The sequence below is a fragment of the Salvelinus sp. IW2-2015 genome, linkage group LG8 (assembly GCF_002910315.2).
Source record: "Salvelinus sp. IW2-2015 linkage group LG8, ASM291031v2, whole genome shotgun sequence".
Classification (NCBI taxonomy): Eukaryota; Metazoa; Chordata; class Actinopteri; order Salmoniformes; family Salmonidae; genus Salvelinus; species Salvelinus sp. IW2-2015.
In genome coordinates, this window is record NC_036848.1 from 51,643,690 (window position 1) to 51,661,254 (window position 17,565).

The 17,565-nt window shown below is 41.0% G+C and overlaps 2 protein-coding genes across 5 annotated transcripts; one reads left to right on the forward strand and one right to left on the reverse strand.

Annotated features, from left to right (window-relative positions):
* Positions 1-1,527: 1,527 nt before the first annotated feature.
* Positions 1,528-11,432, reverse strand: eloal (elongin A, like). 3 transcript variants are annotated; one of them, XM_070444991.1, is made up of 12 exons: positions 11,317-11,432; positions 9,629-9,685; positions 9,410-9,522; positions 8,217-9,321; positions 8,012-8,111; positions 7,637-7,798; positions 7,450-7,547; positions 6,568-6,748; positions 5,695-5,857; positions 4,757-4,863; positions 2,576-2,667; positions 1,528-2,289 (listed from the first exon to the last, which is right to left on the reverse strand). In XM_070444991.1, the coding sequence occupies exons 1-12, from the start codon at positions 11,389-11,391 to the stop codon at positions 2,275-2,277; spliced, it is 2,268 nt and encodes a 755-aa protein (XP_070301092.1). In that variant the 5' UTR covers positions 11,392-11,432; the 3' UTR covers positions 1,528-2,274. The 3 variants fall into 3 exon arrangements, with proteins under 3 accessions (XP_070301092.1, XP_023849421.1, XP_070301093.1); XM_023993653.2 differs by lacking the exon at positions 2,576-2,667; XM_070444992.1 differs by lacking the exon at positions 9,629-9,685 and having other exon boundaries at positions 11,317-11,416.
* Positions 11,433-12,414: 982 nt separating this feature from the next.
* On the forward strand, positions 12,415-16,280 carry klhl31 (kelch-like family member 31). 2 transcript variants are annotated; one of them, XM_023993658.2, is made up of 3 exons: positions 12,415-12,496; positions 13,712-14,914; positions 15,065-16,280. In XM_023993658.2, the coding sequence occupies exons 2-3, from the start codon at positions 13,740-13,742 to the stop codon at positions 15,795-15,797; spliced, it is 1,908 nt and encodes a 635-aa protein (XP_023849426.1). In that variant the 5' UTR covers positions 12,415-12,496; positions 13,712-13,739; the 3' UTR covers positions 15,798-16,280. The 2 variants fall into 2 exon arrangements, with proteins under 2 accessions (XP_023849426.1, XP_023849425.1); XM_023993657.2 differs by having other exon boundaries at positions 12,417-12,496; positions 13,709-14,914.
* The last annotated feature ends 1,285 nt before the right edge of the window (positions 16,281-17,565 follow it).

Below are 17,565 nucleotides of genomic sequence, written 5' to 3' on the forward strand. Positions count from 1 at the left end.
TAGAGTAGGTAAAATACAAATGACACTGCTTTTTTTTTTTGTAAGTCAAATATGAATCTGTCTTTACGGGCAGCTGTCAGAAATGTACATGTAAACCTGGGGTGCGTTCAGTTTGGTTCAACGTTTGCTACGTTGCATTAGTTTGTAGCCTACTGAACAACACTTTCCCCAAGAACAGTGCACACAGTTCAGCCTTTGAGGTAGGCCTGTTTTCTCCCGTTTGGCCTTATCGATATGGGTGTGACCATTAGATATCGCAAAACTCATACACAATCGCCCTCTGGGCCACCATAACCACGCAGTTCTTCACTGGTCGTTCAGTACAGTACCGGTTCCGTTGAATTAAAACGTTGAACACCGTTGTCGTACTGAATGCACCATTGATGTAGGTCCAGCCACCAAAAAGCAATGAATACAAATATAGAACCAATTTTCAAAATAGTGAGGGTGTACCGTCTGAACTCAAGTCATCACTTGCCTTTAACTCAGGATTAATCAGTCTTCACTTGATGAACATCTAGATCAGCGGGTCTCCACCCTGGGGTAACTCCACTAGTACCTGGCATACCCACAGATGGTACTTGGGAAGACTCATAAGAACATGGGCATTGTGATAAGTTGATGGGATATTTTGGGTAGAGCCAAATGTGTTTAGAGTGTACAGCACATGGCCCTCTGTTGAATGCGTTTGACGTGTCTGCAGGTACATTCTTCCCTTGTACTTGATGAATAAAGGTCACTTATTAGTAAGGAACTCCGCTCTTAATTTCTAGGTATTAATTTAAAGGAAAAAKCAAAAGCCAGCAGATACAAGGCCTTCATGGAATGAGTTTGACACCTGTCTCCAGTAACCAAAAATGTTGAGAACCACTGCTAGATGGTGAAAAAAATATATTGTTGATAATATGGGCTTAACACTTGCATTTTCTTCTCTTATCCACTAAGAGGCACTAGAACATACTAAATGACAACACTAGCCCCCTGAAAATACCTGTATGCCTGTTATCTGCCAAAATAATGTAAACACTTGAGTAAATGAGGGATACAATGTATATTGAACGCAGGTAGTTCCACAAGGGTGTGGTTCCTGAATTAAGCAATTACCATGCTTAGGGTCATGTTTAAAATTGCTGGGCAGGCTATTAAAGTATTTTTGCTGCCATGGCTATGCCACCATCAGAAGACTATGCCCCCATCCACAGGGAACAAATGGTCACTGAAGGGTTTGATGAGCATGTAAACCATATGCCATCGTCGTCTCGGTCACCAGATCTCAACCCAATTGAACACTTATGGGAGAATCTGAAGCTGGAGCCCGAGACAGCGTTTTCCACCATCAACAGAACACTTAATGGAATTTCTCACAGCAGAATGGTGTGGGATCCTTCCAATAGAGTCCCAGACACTAGCAGAATGTAAGCGTTTCTGGCTCGTGGTAGCCTAATACCCTATTAAGCCACTGTTGGGGTTTCCTTTTATTTTGGCAGTTAACTATGTCCACAAATAGATGAAAGGCCAAAAACAATGCATGGTTTTCATCATATTTAATAGTGCAATTCAGTGTTTGACAATATGAACAAACAAATAACATTGAAACATACCCATCATTCAAATGCAGCGATTGTTTTACAAGCAGCATGGGCAAAAAACTTCATACAAAGACGGCCCGGCCCAATAGCTACACTGAGTATACAAAACATTAAGAACACACCTTCCTAATATTGAGTTGCACACCCCACACCCCTCAGAACAGCCTTAATTCATTGGGGTATGGACACTACAAAGTGTCAAAAGCATTCCACAGGGATGATGGCCTGTTGACTCCAATGCTTCCCACAGTTGTCAAGTTCGCTGGATGTCGTACCATTCTTGCCAATTCACCCGCTGAACGCCACACATACACAAGCCATGTCTCAAGGCTTAAAAATCCTTCTTTAGGCCATCTCCTCCCCTTCATCTACACTGATTGAAGAGCATTTCACAAGTGACATCAATAAGGGATCATAGCTTTCACTTGGATTCAACTGGTCAGTCTCATGGAAACAGCAGGTTTCCTTAATGTTTTGTATACTCAGTGTATAGTTACAACTCCAATTTGGTCTCAAAAAGTAAAGTAGGCCAAGAAAGGGACATTTGGCCTGGAATGAAGAGTAGTGAAAATAACGCATGAAGTGGAATTAATGCACCTTTATCCACAGTTTCCAGCAGTCCATCCATCCTCTTAGGGCTTTCATCTACGCCCCATCGTTTTAAAGGCCTTCAGAGACTTTGCCATCATAGGTGCCACCCCTCAAGAGAAAGAAGAAGCAGAATGTTCGCAACTTGACCATAGCCTGGTGTAACAAGCCTCATCTGTGTATTTCACAGTAAAAACTATGGTTAACACTGATCAAGCTGGTTCCACAGGCTAATTTGACCGGTCTAGGATTATGAACAGCCAGACTGATGTTGATTTCTATATTTGATCTTCACAAGTACACCTTCTGTATACCATTGGCCTGGGGTGTATTCATTAAGAAATGTTTTTCAACAGAATCAGCGTAAACTGAAGCAAACAGAACAGGGAGGGACCTACCTGAATTTGTCCAGTAGAAACTCTTGTTTTGCTCTGTTTGCTTCCGTTTGGTTCATAAAGAGTAAACCGTTTCCGTAATGAATACACCAAGCCTTTGTAGGACAAAACGCATTTCTGAATCAAATGAAAGATGCTGGTATATTTCAAGGAAAACAAATAAATGTTATATAGCCATTGTGAACAGACCATTTCTACTCCTACACAAAGTAATTCAGCAGAGTATTGATGTAATCCAACAGTCAAACTCACTTCTCACAAATCCCCCACTTTGTGGGAATGCCTACCTTTAACACCTGCTGGTTAAAATGTAATCCTGCATTAAGGCACAAGCATTGACTTCTACTAGGAGTTGCTGGCCTACGACAGCCGCATGCATAAAATGGGAGAAGTAAAATTTGATCTACGTATATTACCATTAGAGGTCGGCCGTTTAATCGGAATGGCCGATTTCAAGTTTTCATAATCGGAAACCGGTAGTTTGATAGATTTTGCCGATTTTTTTTTTTTACACCTTTATTTAACTAGTCCAACGCTCTAACCACCTGCCTCACGAGGAGCCCGCCTGTTACGCGAATGCAGTAAGAAGCCAAGGTAAGTTGCTAGCTAGCATTAAACTTATCTTGTAAAAAACAATCAATCAATCAATCATAATCACTAGTTATAACTACACATGGTTGATGATATTACTAGTTTATCTAGCGTGTCCTGCGTTGCATATAATCGATGCAGTGCGAATTCGCGAAAAAGGACTGTCGTTGCTCCAACGTGTACCTAACCATAAACATCAATGCCTTTCTTAAAATCAATACACAGAAGTATATATTTTTAAACCTGCATATTTAGCTAAAAGAAATCCAGGTTAGCTGGCAATATTAACAAGGTGAAATTGTGTCACTTCTTGCGTTCATTGCACGCAGAGTCAGAGTATATGCAACAGTTTGGGCCGCCTGGCTCATTGTGAACTAATTTGCCAGAATTTTACTTAATTATGACATAACATTGAAGGTTGTGCAATGTAACAGGAATATTTAGACTTATGGATGCCACCTGTTTGATAAAAGACAGAACGGTTCCGTATTTCACTGAAAGAATAAACGTTTTGTTTGAGATGATAGTTTCCGGATTCGACCATATTAATGACCTAAGGCTCGTATTTCTGTGTGTTATGTTATAATTAAGTCTATGATTTGATAGAGCATTGACTGAGCGGTGGTAGGCACCAGCAGGCTCGTAAGCATTCATTCAAACAGCACTTTTGTGCGTTTTGCCAGCAGCTCTTCGCAATGCTTCAAGCATTGCGCTGTTTATGACTTCAAGCCCATCAACTCCCGAGATTAGGCTGTGTAACCGATGTGAAATGGCTAGCTAGTTAGCGGGGTGCGCACTAATTGCGTTTCAAACGTCACTCGCTCTGAGACTTGGAGTAATTGTTCCCCTTGCTCTGCATGGGTAACGCTGCTTTGAGGGTGGCTGTTGTCGATGTGTTCCTGGTTCGAGCCCAGGTAGCGGCGAGGAGAGGGATGGAAACTATACTGTTACACTGGCAATACTAAAGTGCATATAAGAACATCCAATAGTCAAAGGTATATGAAATACAAATCGTAMAGAGAGAAATAGTCCAATAATTCCTATAATAACTACAACCTAAAACTTCTTACATGGGAATATTGAAGACTCATGTTAAAAGGAACCACCAGCTTTCATATGTTCTCATGTTCTGAGCAAGGAACTTAAACATTAGCTTTCTTACATGGCACATATTGCACTTTTAATTTCTTCTCCAACATTTTGTTTTTGCATTATTTAAACCAAATTGAACATGTTTAATTATTTATTTGAGGCTAAATTGATTTTATTGATGTATTATATTAAGTTAAAATAAGTGTTCATTCAGTATTGTTGTAATTGTCATTATTACAAAAAATATATATATATATATATACATTTTTTATTTTTTTTAATCGGCCGATTAATCGGTAGGCTTTATTTGGTCCTCCAATAATCGGTATCGGCGTTGAAAAATCATAATCGGTCGACCTCTAATTACCATTAGCCAAAAGCCTCACAAAAGGAATCAGTCCCTGGAGTAAAAAGTTACAAATAATGTCAATACAATTACACTGTTCATGAATCAGTAGTAAAGTATCGTTAACCCATTAGGTGCCAAATTATTCTACTTACGTGTTTTTTTGCGGGAGTCTTGTACTTGGCTTGTCCCAGAGACAGTGGTGCTAGGCCTAGGAGGTTCAACATAGCAGGGTCTGGCTCTGTTTTCCTGGGCCTTGACACTGAGAAGGAGAGGCAGTGCAGTGTTAAGAGCGTGGCGTCGACATTGCGGTTACATCCCAATCGCATACACACCCAAAAGTGATTCAATAACACTGTTAGAGATAATGTAAACCATACTCAGACAGAAAAGGATTAACATCAACATGTTTTGGAGTTTGAACAAATCTGTTTTTTAACCGGTTTAAATGGCATCAGTTCAAAAGCACCACCAGAAATGTCTAAAACCATTTGTTGTATTGATACTGCCAAATCTAGTGAACAATGTCTGTCACAATGATTTGTTGCAGTGGAAATCTGAGGACAAGCAGAAAGAATGACTAACCAGAATGAAACCAGTTTATACGGCACCCTACTCGAGAGAAAGGTATTTAATCTAGCACTATCACGATCTTAACAGCCAGGTTATGTCTCTGCTTAGCAACCGATGCTGGTTATTTTCATTTGGGGGAGTAGAGCGTAGACCACGGGAACAAAAAAAACACTGTCCGTGGTCAGGTGATTGAGCTACCAACGAAAGTACAATGACATGAGTAAACCATTGAGTAGTAGAATGTCAACCATGTGTTATGATCCTCTAGTGCATACATCAGGCTCAGTATTGAGTTGTTACCCATCTTATGAAATTATATTCGAAAAAAAATTGTTTATCAAGAAATTTACAAAACATAATTTCAGTTAAAATGATCAATTATTCAAAGGATAGCAACTCCATAAGATGTATGATTGTCATACTTGGAGCAAGAATAATGTATTTTCTGGCATATATATTTTTAAGTAGGCATCTTTGCCACCATGGTCAATATGAGAATGACAGGATGGTGAGGACAGACCTGGGCCTGTCCTGTGGGTGAGGCGGCAGTACGACACCAGTAGTTCCATTGTTCTCCTGCTGGATTCGTGGATGTCTAGCAGTTCCATGGATCTCTTGCTGAATTCTCACATTTCTAGGCGGCTTGGCAACAGAGTTAATAAACGCCATTTTCACCTGCCGGCCTGGGAGTGGGAGAAAGAGGGAAGAAATTACATTTTAGAAGACAAATTCTTATTCCACAACTACTATTAGTGAAATGACCTACAGTAAGTAAATATGCCAACTTTGTGGAGTCTAGAAGATATGATTGGAGAGACTTAAACCAAAGCTGTTTGACCCAATAATTGAAATACTACCATTTACACATTAAGGGATAACTGCACTATAGCATTTAGTTTACTATTAGAAATGGGGAGATATGGATTTTACAGAACCCCAGTCAGTGATGGGAAAGGCTTTATGAACCTCATTCTATATAATCTCCAGCCCTACAAGGCCAGCAGAGGCCATGACAGATTGACAAGGTTTAGATTTAACCCCGTAGCCAGTCTCCCTTCAGATCTATTCATAGCCTCTGTTGGTCGGGGGACAGCTGGCCAGGTCGACATTAACCCACTGCCTGGTCAGCATTTAGGAGTAGTCTTGCTCAGATCACTTCAAAACAACTGGGCCAACTGTTGCTCAGTCCCTTTCAACCTAAGACCAGAGTTTGTAAAGCGGAGGATCTCAGTTCAAAAGGTAGCATAACTTAACATCAATAGAGCATGAGCACTGTCCAAAGGCTGATTGGTAAGACATCTAGGGTTACTTTTTGACCTGTCCAAGAACTTGAATGTCAAGGTTTTCCTGTGAATGATGTGAAGCAATACAAAAACGTGATGGAATAGCAAACCTTTGGGTTTTCCTGAATGTGCAGAGACTATGGTTTTAGTCAGTCTTCGGAGCTTCCTCTCCCTTTCCTCAGATAGCCTCATATGCATCTCTCTCCAGGACTCGTACTCCTCTAGATGGGCATTCCTGAAGTCCCGCTGACAGTGCTTCTCCCACAAGTGATCAGTCACTCCAACATACATCTGTCAGAGAGCATAGACGGTTTAGCTGACAAAGTCACGAAAACAATGTGCACGACTCAATGGGGCAGAAGTCCTGCGATTCTGGATGGCCAGATAGCTAGCAACAATAAGAACCTGCCATGTGGGGAATCGTAGGTGGCTCATGTCAGCTTGTTCTTGATACCGTGTCTTGAGGTGTTGACTAATGTCATGTCTTTGCTAATTTGGCAAAAAAATTGCAAGCTAACAATCCAACAACGATAACAATGTATTTGAGACAAACACTCATTGTGCAAATGTACTTAAACATTGAAATATAGCTTACATGTTGTAAATAATCTAAGCCAACCAAGTCTATTTTGCCCCATAGTTGCGTGCGCGTCAGTTTTCTTGCTAAACAACCAACCCATCTATTGGCTGATCAGTCAAAATGACAAATCTGCTCACCGTACCCATATTTCTTACCAAACCTTACAAATCTAAGCCATCAGTATTCACAGCTATGAAGTGTCAAATTGGTGTAAGAATATTATTTTTATACCAAGTTGCCATGGTAAAGCCATAATACCTATGCAGCACTACTATCAGATATACAGGAAGTACTTGCAGGTTGGCACTCAGAGGTCAAGTTAAGTGATGGGAGGCCTGTCCAGCATTAACCCTTGCAGGCACAACACTTAAATCAGGCCTCCTCAAAATCAACTTAAGAATGGGATTCTTACCGGGTTGCACTCTTCAATACGAAACAGCTGATCAGGTGTACAGCGCTCTAGTACTGGCTCAAGGATTTCAAAGGGGACACCTCCGATCTCATAGAGCACTAAGAAAAGATCAGAGCGTTAACATTCTCTCCATCCAAAGGACAGCCTGTGTAAGAGTGTTGAGGTTCCCTGCCTGGGCCATACTCACAGTCAATGTTGTTCTGCAGTGCCCGGATACATTGCTGGTACAAGGACATCATAGTTGGGAGAAAGGCGGACTTTACACCAGAATAGACCTGCATCTTCCGGTTGAGTCTTTGACCAGTGAAGACCGGGCCCTCAGAGACCAAGACTTTAGATTTGTCTTCCACTGAAACAAATTACACGCAACACCACGAAAATACTTTTTGATCATTAATTCAATAGGGAGTCCCATTGAGACCAAAGTCTAACAAGGGAGCCCAGCATTTTACATAGCAAGATTAAATAGGATTCAAGTCATGACATGCAACTACACATTCAGTGGAGTTAGATTAAGTTTGTAAAGCTTGCTCAATCACAACAAACCACAGTTGACACTCACTTTTCCTGTCATAGTAGTTGAAGTTGGAGAGCTCATCATATTCGGGTAGAAATGTTGGCAATGGAATATTAAGCAAGTCCATCACAGACCCCTTCATAGCCTTAAAAAAGATGTCCTTGATCAATGTGACATTGTTGAATCAGAATGTCACCACAAAACATTTATGAAATATTTGTAATGCATTACAACTCCATGCCAAATGTACCTTTTTAGGCAGTGACAAATCTGCAGTCGCCGCAGGTAACTGCTTACTGGATTTCGTGCTGGGTGTCTTCACAACCTTTACTTCTTTTTCAACAGTCTTAAATTTCTTAGGTGGTTTTTTACTGTCAGATTTTTTCTTCCTCTTAGGCGTGTTGATGTCATAGCTCAAGAAAGACTCAAAAGACATGGAGGGCACCTCGACGTCATTGCCATTCGGCTTGTCCTCAATAATCGCCATTTTCTCTTTGGTCTTCGATTTTCCCTCTTGTTTAGTCTTTTTGTCTTCATGGCAGACTTGCTTTCTTTCACTTGGTTTCCGCCTCTCTCCATTACAACCTAGGGAGTCACTCGCTTTTTTGTTGTCTTGGTCATTGGATTTGTCAATAACTGTCCATTTTCTATCAGGTTTAGATTTTGAAGACTCTTCGCTGGATGGTTTTGGACACGGCAGTGTTTTTCTATTGGAGTCTCTCCTTATCCCACATTTCCCTCCGTTATCTGAATTGTTTTTAGATTCTTCCCTGGAAATCGACTTGGCTTTCTTGTGGCTGCTCTTAGATGTTGTGCTTCCAAACACAACATTTTCATCTTCAGAATTTCTACTCCAATTACTTTTTTTCCCAGTAACCATTAAACACTCTCGTGTCCCCTTCTGTTTTTTCCACTCATCCTTGTCCTTCTTCCAAGTACACTTGTTTTCCTTCTCACTTTTAAAAAGATCATTTTTCAATTCACTTGAGTCTTCATCTACTTCCTGTAAATGAGATATCTCTGCAGTACCTCGGTTTTTGTCTTCATTTTTCAAATTTTCTTCATTTTTGTCAGTTTTCAAATGCTCTTTTTCTGAAGTTCCTTGGTTGTCCTCATCGGTTTTTAAATGCACCCCTCCTGAAGTAGACCCATCTTGGTTGTCCTCATCGGTTTTTAAATGCACCCCTCCTGAAGTAGACCCATCTTGGTTGTCCTCATCGGTTTTTAAACGCTCATCGTCTGAAGCATTTTGACTTCGGTCCTCTATTTTTGAGCACGTCTCTTTTGAACAGTTTTGAAACTCTGCATCAGTTACCAAAAGCTTGCTCTGCGAAGCATCATCCTTCTCTGTATGGCTATATGAGGAAGAAATTCAAACACTCTAGTAATGAACACTGGACAATCATTCAAATTATTCCAAAGCAAGTGTGTTAAGTACAATACCTCAAGGTTTCTTTTGGAACCAATTTCTTCCAGTGACTGACCAATAGCCTGACYGCTTCTCCTGCATCCCCATGCTTGCGCAAAGAGTTTACAGCTTTGCCGATTCCGGTCTCCTAATCATAATCAAGATAAAAATACATTCAATTGAGTACAAATGGGCACATGCAAACCACAACTCTTCATGCAATACACACAATTTTAAGTATAGGAGTGTCTTACTGCAAGAATGTCTAGGGTTATATCCAACTCCCTTAGTTTCTTTAAGATTTTCAGGACCTGTAAAATAAACAGATGGCTATGCATAAACCATAGACTGTATATGGTATACATTTTCAGTTTACATTAGGATGCAAAGTGCCCATTTCCAAACATTTGTACAAAACTGTCCTTGCACGATTAGAACGGCTAACATGTTTATCATGAACAACACCACGGGGGGGGATCATGTTTATCATGAACAACTACCACGGGGGGGGGGATCATGTTTATCATGAACAACTACCACGGGGGGGGTATGTTTATCATGAACTACCACCATGGGGGGGGGGGGGGGGGATCATGTTATCATGAACTACACCACGGGGGGGGGGGGGGGGGGGATCATGTTTATCATGAACAACTACCACAGGGGTGGATCATGTTTTCATGAAACAACTACCACAGGGGTGGATCATGTTTATCATGAACAACTGCCACGGGGGGGATCATGTTTATCATGAACAACTACCACTGGGATCATGCTGAGTTTGTATGATTATTTTTTTTAAGTTATCAAAAGCTGAAACAGGACAAATGGACAGACATGCCCAATATGGTAATCCTAATTTTAGTTCACTAGAAAGCAGTGCTTGATTTGGACAAGAGCGCACCGGAGTAGAGTACCGGCACCTAAAATATTCTACTGCTTGAGGTCCTGTTCCTCTTAAGTATTGTGGTGCTCCTGCACCTACATAGAAACAGTAACAGCACCGAAAGTGAGTACCAGATCCTATTTCAGTTTGAGTCAAGTACTCCTAGAAAGTTAAAATTGTTAAGTTAAGTATGGGACAATCCCCTCCCAGTTTGCCTGCATCCACATCAGTTGTAAAAATATGGCTGACTACAGTATGTAGCCTACTGCATGTGTGCAACAGAGGCCTCACATCCAACCCAGAAACACAAGACACACCGGAAACAAGGTCTTCACGTGACAAACATTTCATCTGTATTCATAATTCTCTCAAACATAACTATTCCAGTAAGTGATTCCGCAACTCAGTGCCGAGTTGACAGACAGCAGCCACAAGTTGGGCAACTGGCTGGGTTGTTAATTATAGCGCCAGAGCACTTCTCGTTCCCCCCAACAACCTCCCCCACTCCACACTGGTTGACTAGACGGGATGCATTTTATGTAAAATGTGACTTTTCGTAGCAGGTTATGTGAATTGTGTTAAGGTAAGGAAAAGGGGAAACTAAAATTCCCCCAAAATCCGACGCGACTCGAACAGGCAATTTGACGTCACTTTGACATTAGCTGAAGCCCTTTCTGCCATAATCCTCCACACGCCCCCAATATGAAGTTCTTGCACACATGCTCAGACAACGCATCAGCAGCATATACTTAGTCACAAGATTCCCATGTTGTTAAAGTTGTTCATAAACTCTTCCAAACATTCGTGTCAAACAAAACCCGCATTTAATGAATTTATTTTGGGGGAGCAGCCCTGCTGACATTGAACATGTTCAAATATAAACCTCAGTGCTTCCATCACTAGCCTACCGTACAATAATTGTGATTCAGTCGAGAAGGCTATCAAATTTGAACCATTGGTGTTAATCTATTTATTACTGTCCAGGTAGAGTAATTGTACAATAAAGAACCGGCTTAAAACAAGCAATTAGACTTGTTATTAGTGCGTCTAAAATACCTTCTTTGATTCTGTCGTTTCTTTGAGCTGAAGTTTTAACTGCAGCACTTTCTTCGACACGTCAAGTGCGTCCATCACGTTGGCTCACGTGCATTCATTCACCTGCAGACCCGAAAGCTCTATTGCGCCACGGTCACATTATATAAGGGGCGGTGTCAAAGTGATTTTATTAAAGAGGTATGTCCAATTATACAAATATCAATTAGTGAACGTGAGCAGATGTCAATGTCACTGTAAAAGACACTGTAAAAGACCCCCTCTACATCAGAGCATCCCAAAAAGCCTTTAGTATACAAATGAGCCGATTAAATMATGTGGTCCTAAAATCACAAATTACACATCCATTAGACATCACGGTTGTCTGAGAATCTTCATCCTCATGATAAAAATGTTTCTCCATTTGCAATCTGAACTTTATCACTAGTCGAATGAATCACCAGATAACCATGACGTCTATTTGAGTTATTACATTGGGTTGACAATTAGGCCCTACCCGTAATAATCAAGCCAGAGAGATGGATTTGAATGTAGCCTAAGCTATATGACAAGTTAAAACCCTGACCTGTTTACTGGACGTGCTACCTGTCCCAGACCTGCTGTTTTCAACTCTCTAGAGACAGCAGGAGAGGTAGAGATACTCTGAATGATCGGCTATGAAAAGCCAACTGACATTTACTCCTGAGGTGCTGACCTATTGCACCCTCTACAACCACTGTGATTATTATTATTATTTGGCCATGTTCTGTTATAATCTCCACCTGGCACAGCCAGAAGAGGACTGGCCACCACTCATAACCTGGTTCCTCTCTAGGTTTCTTCCTAAGTTCTGGCCTTTCTAGGGAGTTTTTCCTAGCCACCGTGCTTCTACACCTGCATTGCTTGCTGTTTGGGGTTTTAGGCTGGGTTTCTGTACAGCACTTTGTGACATCAGCTGATGTAAGAAGTGCTTTATAAATAAATGTGATTGAATTTGATTGAAGTTATTCAGGGTGATCCCAGCTACCATATTACAAGTCAGTAGACTAGTATTGTGTCCCCCTCACGCTATTGCGCAATACTTCCATTCGCATGCTCAGAGGAGGAGTTTGCTCCACTTTTCTGGCACTGTTGAGTATAACCAGTCTCTATTGCACGCTATCTGGAGGTGCAAGTCTTTTTTCACCTGCTTCTCATCCCTTTGGTAAGTAAGCCACGTTTAGGCCATATTATGTTTGTAATGTCTTTGTGTCTATCTGTCAATTACAAATGTTGCCTAAATATTTGTTAACATGTTTGGTTTGATTTTGGCACAGTGACACAATACAATAACCTAATGTGTAAGTTTGACACCATAGTTTTATTGTCAGTTTATTTCCATCAGATTTCAAATGAACTAGGAACGTTTTTACTATAGGCTGATTATTTTATAGGCTATAATATAGATCTGCTGACTTTCTGGATAATGTTTTGGATTTTTCGTTCAACTTTCAGTTTCTTTACATTTATAATTTCTACAAAGGTGAATTATTTAATTGATTAGTTGATCATTGAGCCTTCTTTTTTTTAATCTTCAGAATTAACTGAACTTTTTAGAAGGACATTTGGCTAGGTCCTCCTGACACAAGTCTATAAAAGGAACGTCATGGGTGAGCTATCCAGCGTTACTATTCCTGGTCATGACACTGATACATCGCGACAGATGCAGATAGCGGAATGTTGATTCGCTGACTTGCGCTACAGCATTATTCTGGTATAGGCCTACTATATGTCATTTTAACTTTGTCATATATGTAATTTGATGGAGAAAAAAAATGGTAGTCTATTGTAATCATGTTTACGTTGATTATGTCTAACAACATTGCTTTAAATTGTTATCAAATTTTAATGTAAAAAAATGCAAGTAGGATAGAATGGGCCTTCACACTGTTAGGGAATTTAATACCCTTGTCACAATCATCTCCAAATGTATATTAAAATAAATTTAAAAAATACAACGGTTTATATTATCATTAAGGTGTTGAACTTTGGATGCAACTTTCAAAATATCAAAATTACAGTATAAATGCAAAGAAATGATTGTGTTTCAGACAGCCTCACTTGTTCACACTGTATTCAGCCACTTTGTCAATTATTCCACAACATACATTGCCAAATGGCCGCAGTAACATGTATAACATGCCTAGATGCAGGACTGACTTTTCGAAAAGAAGGCCTACTTATAACCACAAATACAAGTAAAGCTGTAATGATATTAGACATTTGAATTTGACAATATTTTGTGTGACAATATTTCACTCAACTGTACATCTGTCAGATTTGTCATAAATGTATTAGTTGCCATATGGTGTTGTGATTGTGATTGTTCATATCAACAGGTTGCTCTTGCTCTGACATATTATTATTTTATTTCCAGTAGGTCTGGGCTGTGTCCATCTGCTGCAGCCATGGCACCCAAAAAAAACAAGACTGCCAAAAAGAACAAAGGGGATATCAATGAAATTACTATAATGGTCGAGGATAGCCCGATCAAAAACATTAACGGGCTGAACACCTTGTTGGAGGGAGGAAACAGCTTCACCTGCATCTCAAGTGAAGTCACTGACCCTGTCTATGCTCCTAACCTCCTAGAAGGTCTTTGTACCATGAGGCAGGACAGTTTCCTCTGTGACCTGACCGTCTCCACCAAGTCAAAGTCCTTTGATGTCCACAAAGTTGTCATGGCCTCCTGCAGTGAGTACATTCAGAATATCCTGAGGAAGGATTCCGCCCTCACGAAGATCGACTTGAATGACCTTTCACCCACAGGGCTGGCCACTGCCATCACATACGCCTACTCAGGTAAACTAACCCTGTCGTTGTACAGCATTGGCAGCACCATTGCAGCAGCCATGTTGTTGAAGATCAACACCCTGGTGAAGATGTGCAGCGACTTCCTCATGCAGGAGCTCAGCGTGGAGAACTGCATGTACGTGGCCAACATTGCCGACACCTACGGCCTCAAAGAAACCAAAGAGGCCGCCCAGAAGTTCATGAGGGGGAACTTTATCGAGTTCTCTGAGATGGAACAGTTCCGGAAGCTCACCTATGAGCAGATCAATGACTTCCTCAGCGATGACTCCCTGCAATTGCCCTCTGAGATTACAGCCTTCCAGATAGCCATGAAGTGGTTGGACTTCGATGAGAAGAGACTGAAATACGCCCCAGATCTTCTGACCAACATTCGCTTTGGCACCATCTCAGCTATGGACCTGGTCAATCATGTCCAGAGTGTGCCCAGAATGATGCAGGACCCCGAGTGCCATCGTCTCCTGGTGGACGCCATGAATTACCACCTGTTGCCTTACCAGCAGAACATTCTGCAGTCCCGCAGAACAAAGGTACGTGGTGGACTCCGTGTCATGCTGACAGTGGGTGGACGACCAGCCTTGGCGGAAAAATCTCTCAGCAAAGAGGTTCTCTACAGGGATGAGGACGACGTATGGAATAGGCTGACAGAGATGCCAGCCAAGAGCTTCAATCAGTGTGTGGCAGTCCTGGATGGCTTCCTTTATGTTGCTGGTGGCGAAGACCAGAATGATGCCAGGAACCAGGCGAAACATGCTGTCAGCAACTTCTGCAGGTGAACATTTGATTCTGTATAAGCTTATTCTATTGTAAACGTATCCTTTCTGCTCTTAAAGTATGGCTGATATTACACAGACCATGACAAGATATTGTACTGTACATTCAATTAATAATTTGTATGTAATAACATGTCTTTGTCCATTAGGTATGATCCTCGATTCAACACCTGGATTCATTTGACCAACATGATCCAGAAGCGCACCCACTTCAGTCTCAACACCTTCAATGGTCTCTTGTTCGCTATTGGAGGTCGTAACTCTGATGGATGCCAAGCTTCAATGGAGTGCTACGTGCCTTCCTCCAACCAATGGCAGATGAAAACCCCCATGGAGATCCCCCGGTGCTGCCATGCCAGCTTCATCATTGATGGCAAGATCCTTGTTAGCGGTGGTTACATCAACAATGCGTACTCCAGGGCTGTGTGCAGCTATAACCCTTCCACTGATATGTGGCAGGATAAGAACAGTTTGAGCTCCCCTAGAGGCTGGCATTCCGCTGCTACAGTCGGAGACCGGGCTTATGTGATTGGTGGCAGCCAGCTGGGTGGTCGTGGAGAGAGGGTGGATGTCTTGGCTGTTGAGTGTTTCAACCCTCACAATGGACAGTGGAGCTACTCTGCCCCCCTGAACACAGGAGTGAGCACTGCTGGTATAGTCAGCATGAATAATAAGATCTATCTCCTTGGAGGCTGGAACGAGATTGAGAAGAAGTACAAGAAATGCATCCAGGTGTTTAACCCTGACCTCAATGTATGGACTGAGGATGATGAGTTGCCAGAGGCTACAGTTGGCATCTCATGCTGTGTCGTTACCATACCCACACGCAAATCACGAGAGTCCAGGGCCAGCTCAGTTTCATCTGCACCAGTCAGCATATAGAATCTGTCAGGTTGTTTGATGTAGTCTGCTAGAGGACCAAAAATCCTCGAGCCAGTCCAATTCAGAAAATCCTTTATGCAGAAAGTGATCATCCCTCTTTGAGTTCAGAAAAAAAACTGATAACATACAAATGTCACACACACACACATCTAATTTGGAATTGAATCAGATATATTCAAATAGTTTTTTATACGTTTTATTAAGGATGGAATTTCTTCCAAATTAAGGCAAATCATAAAACTGTTATGTGCGACATGAATTCAGGAAGTTGTTTTGTGTTGTGAGACAAATTTAAATATTTTATTTTCAAGGGAAACATTTCTTTCCTTTTGGGGCCAATTCAGCCGTAATAGTTGAATCAGCCCTACTCTCCGTAGACCACAGATTTTATTCCCAATATTAAACTTCTTTGGTGTTGGTGTATATGTGCTAATAGTAACTGCATTATTTGTACAATACACATAAACATGACTATATGGTGAACCCTTGTTATGTCACTGTCATTCTTTTCCAGTGACATAAAGCTAAATACACTGTATATCGTATAATCAACGACTGGACATATGATGATGATGGAAGACCATTGACTTAAATCCTCATATACAGCAGTGGAGGCTGCTGAGGAGAGGACAGCTCATAAAAATGTCTGGAATCCATGGAATGGCATCAAACTCATGGTAAACCACGAGCCCGTTCTCCACAATTCAGGTGCCACCAACCTCCTGTGATATACAGGTATACAACTGTGATTAACATTTAAAGGGACATTTWWAAAAAAATATGTAAACTCATATTCATCTTCTCCAGCACCACCCCAACATACAACATATGTAAATGATGGCGTGTTTCTATGTAGATGGAGGAAGATGAGTGTTTCCACAGACATCATCGGTTTGCATCCAGTATGTTGATGTTGTGGTGCTGCTAGAGATCATACATTTCCCTTTAAAATCTTCAGATGTCAATGCAGAAGATAAAGGAATTACTAAGCATTCTTTGTTGCTGAAATATGATGATATTGTAGCTACAAGGAGTAGACGCTGCTGGTTTCTTGTTTGTTTGTTTTCTTTAACACACTACACACGACAGTCATGTGAATTGTATGTACTTTCCTGACTCAGAAGAAGCTGTTGGGAAAATGTTGTTATGATGACATTGGGAATATTTGTTTTGTAAAAAGAGTGAATACTGGAAAATACAGCTATTAGCCTGAACTGTTAATGGTGTGGGCACTCTGCAACAGTGCCTCGTAATTTCCCTGACAGCTCATGATTTATTTTGTTCTTATATTAATAAACATTTTAAAAAGTTGTGTGTATGATATATAACTGAAATTGTTTAAGAGGTGGATGGTTCTAATTTTCACAAAACATGCCCTCACTTGTAGGTGAAGCTGGATTGATTAGTCTCGCCATACCATTTTCAAGGCAATACACCAGTATAAAAAAAATCCTACATAAATAGTCTGAATTTGTCTTTTCCTGTAATTTATGCAAAGCTATATTTTACAATCATATATGCAAACACTTTTTCACTTTATCTTTGGCATAAGTTCTCATAGGCCACAGAAGCATTTTGCTTTCGGTTTTGGCTGGAAAACTATCATGTTTTCCTGCCAACAGTTTATTACTAGAACAGGGGTCAGGCAGAGGTCAGTAAACCAGATCAGAGTCCATAAGGTACAGAACGGCAGCCAGTCTCYGGGCAGGCAGAGGTCAATAATCCAGGGTGATGTGACAAGGTACAGAACAGCAGGCAGGCAGGCTCA

Coding starts and splice junctions, on each gene's coding strand:
- klhl31 (XM_023993658.2), top strand. CDS start 13,740: ATGGCACCCAAAAAAAACAAGACTGCCAAAAAGAACAAAGGGGATATC. Junction 14,915..15,064: donor GCTGTCAGCAACTTCTGCAG/GTGAACATTTGA, acceptor TTTGTCCATTAG/GTATGATCCTCGATTCAACA.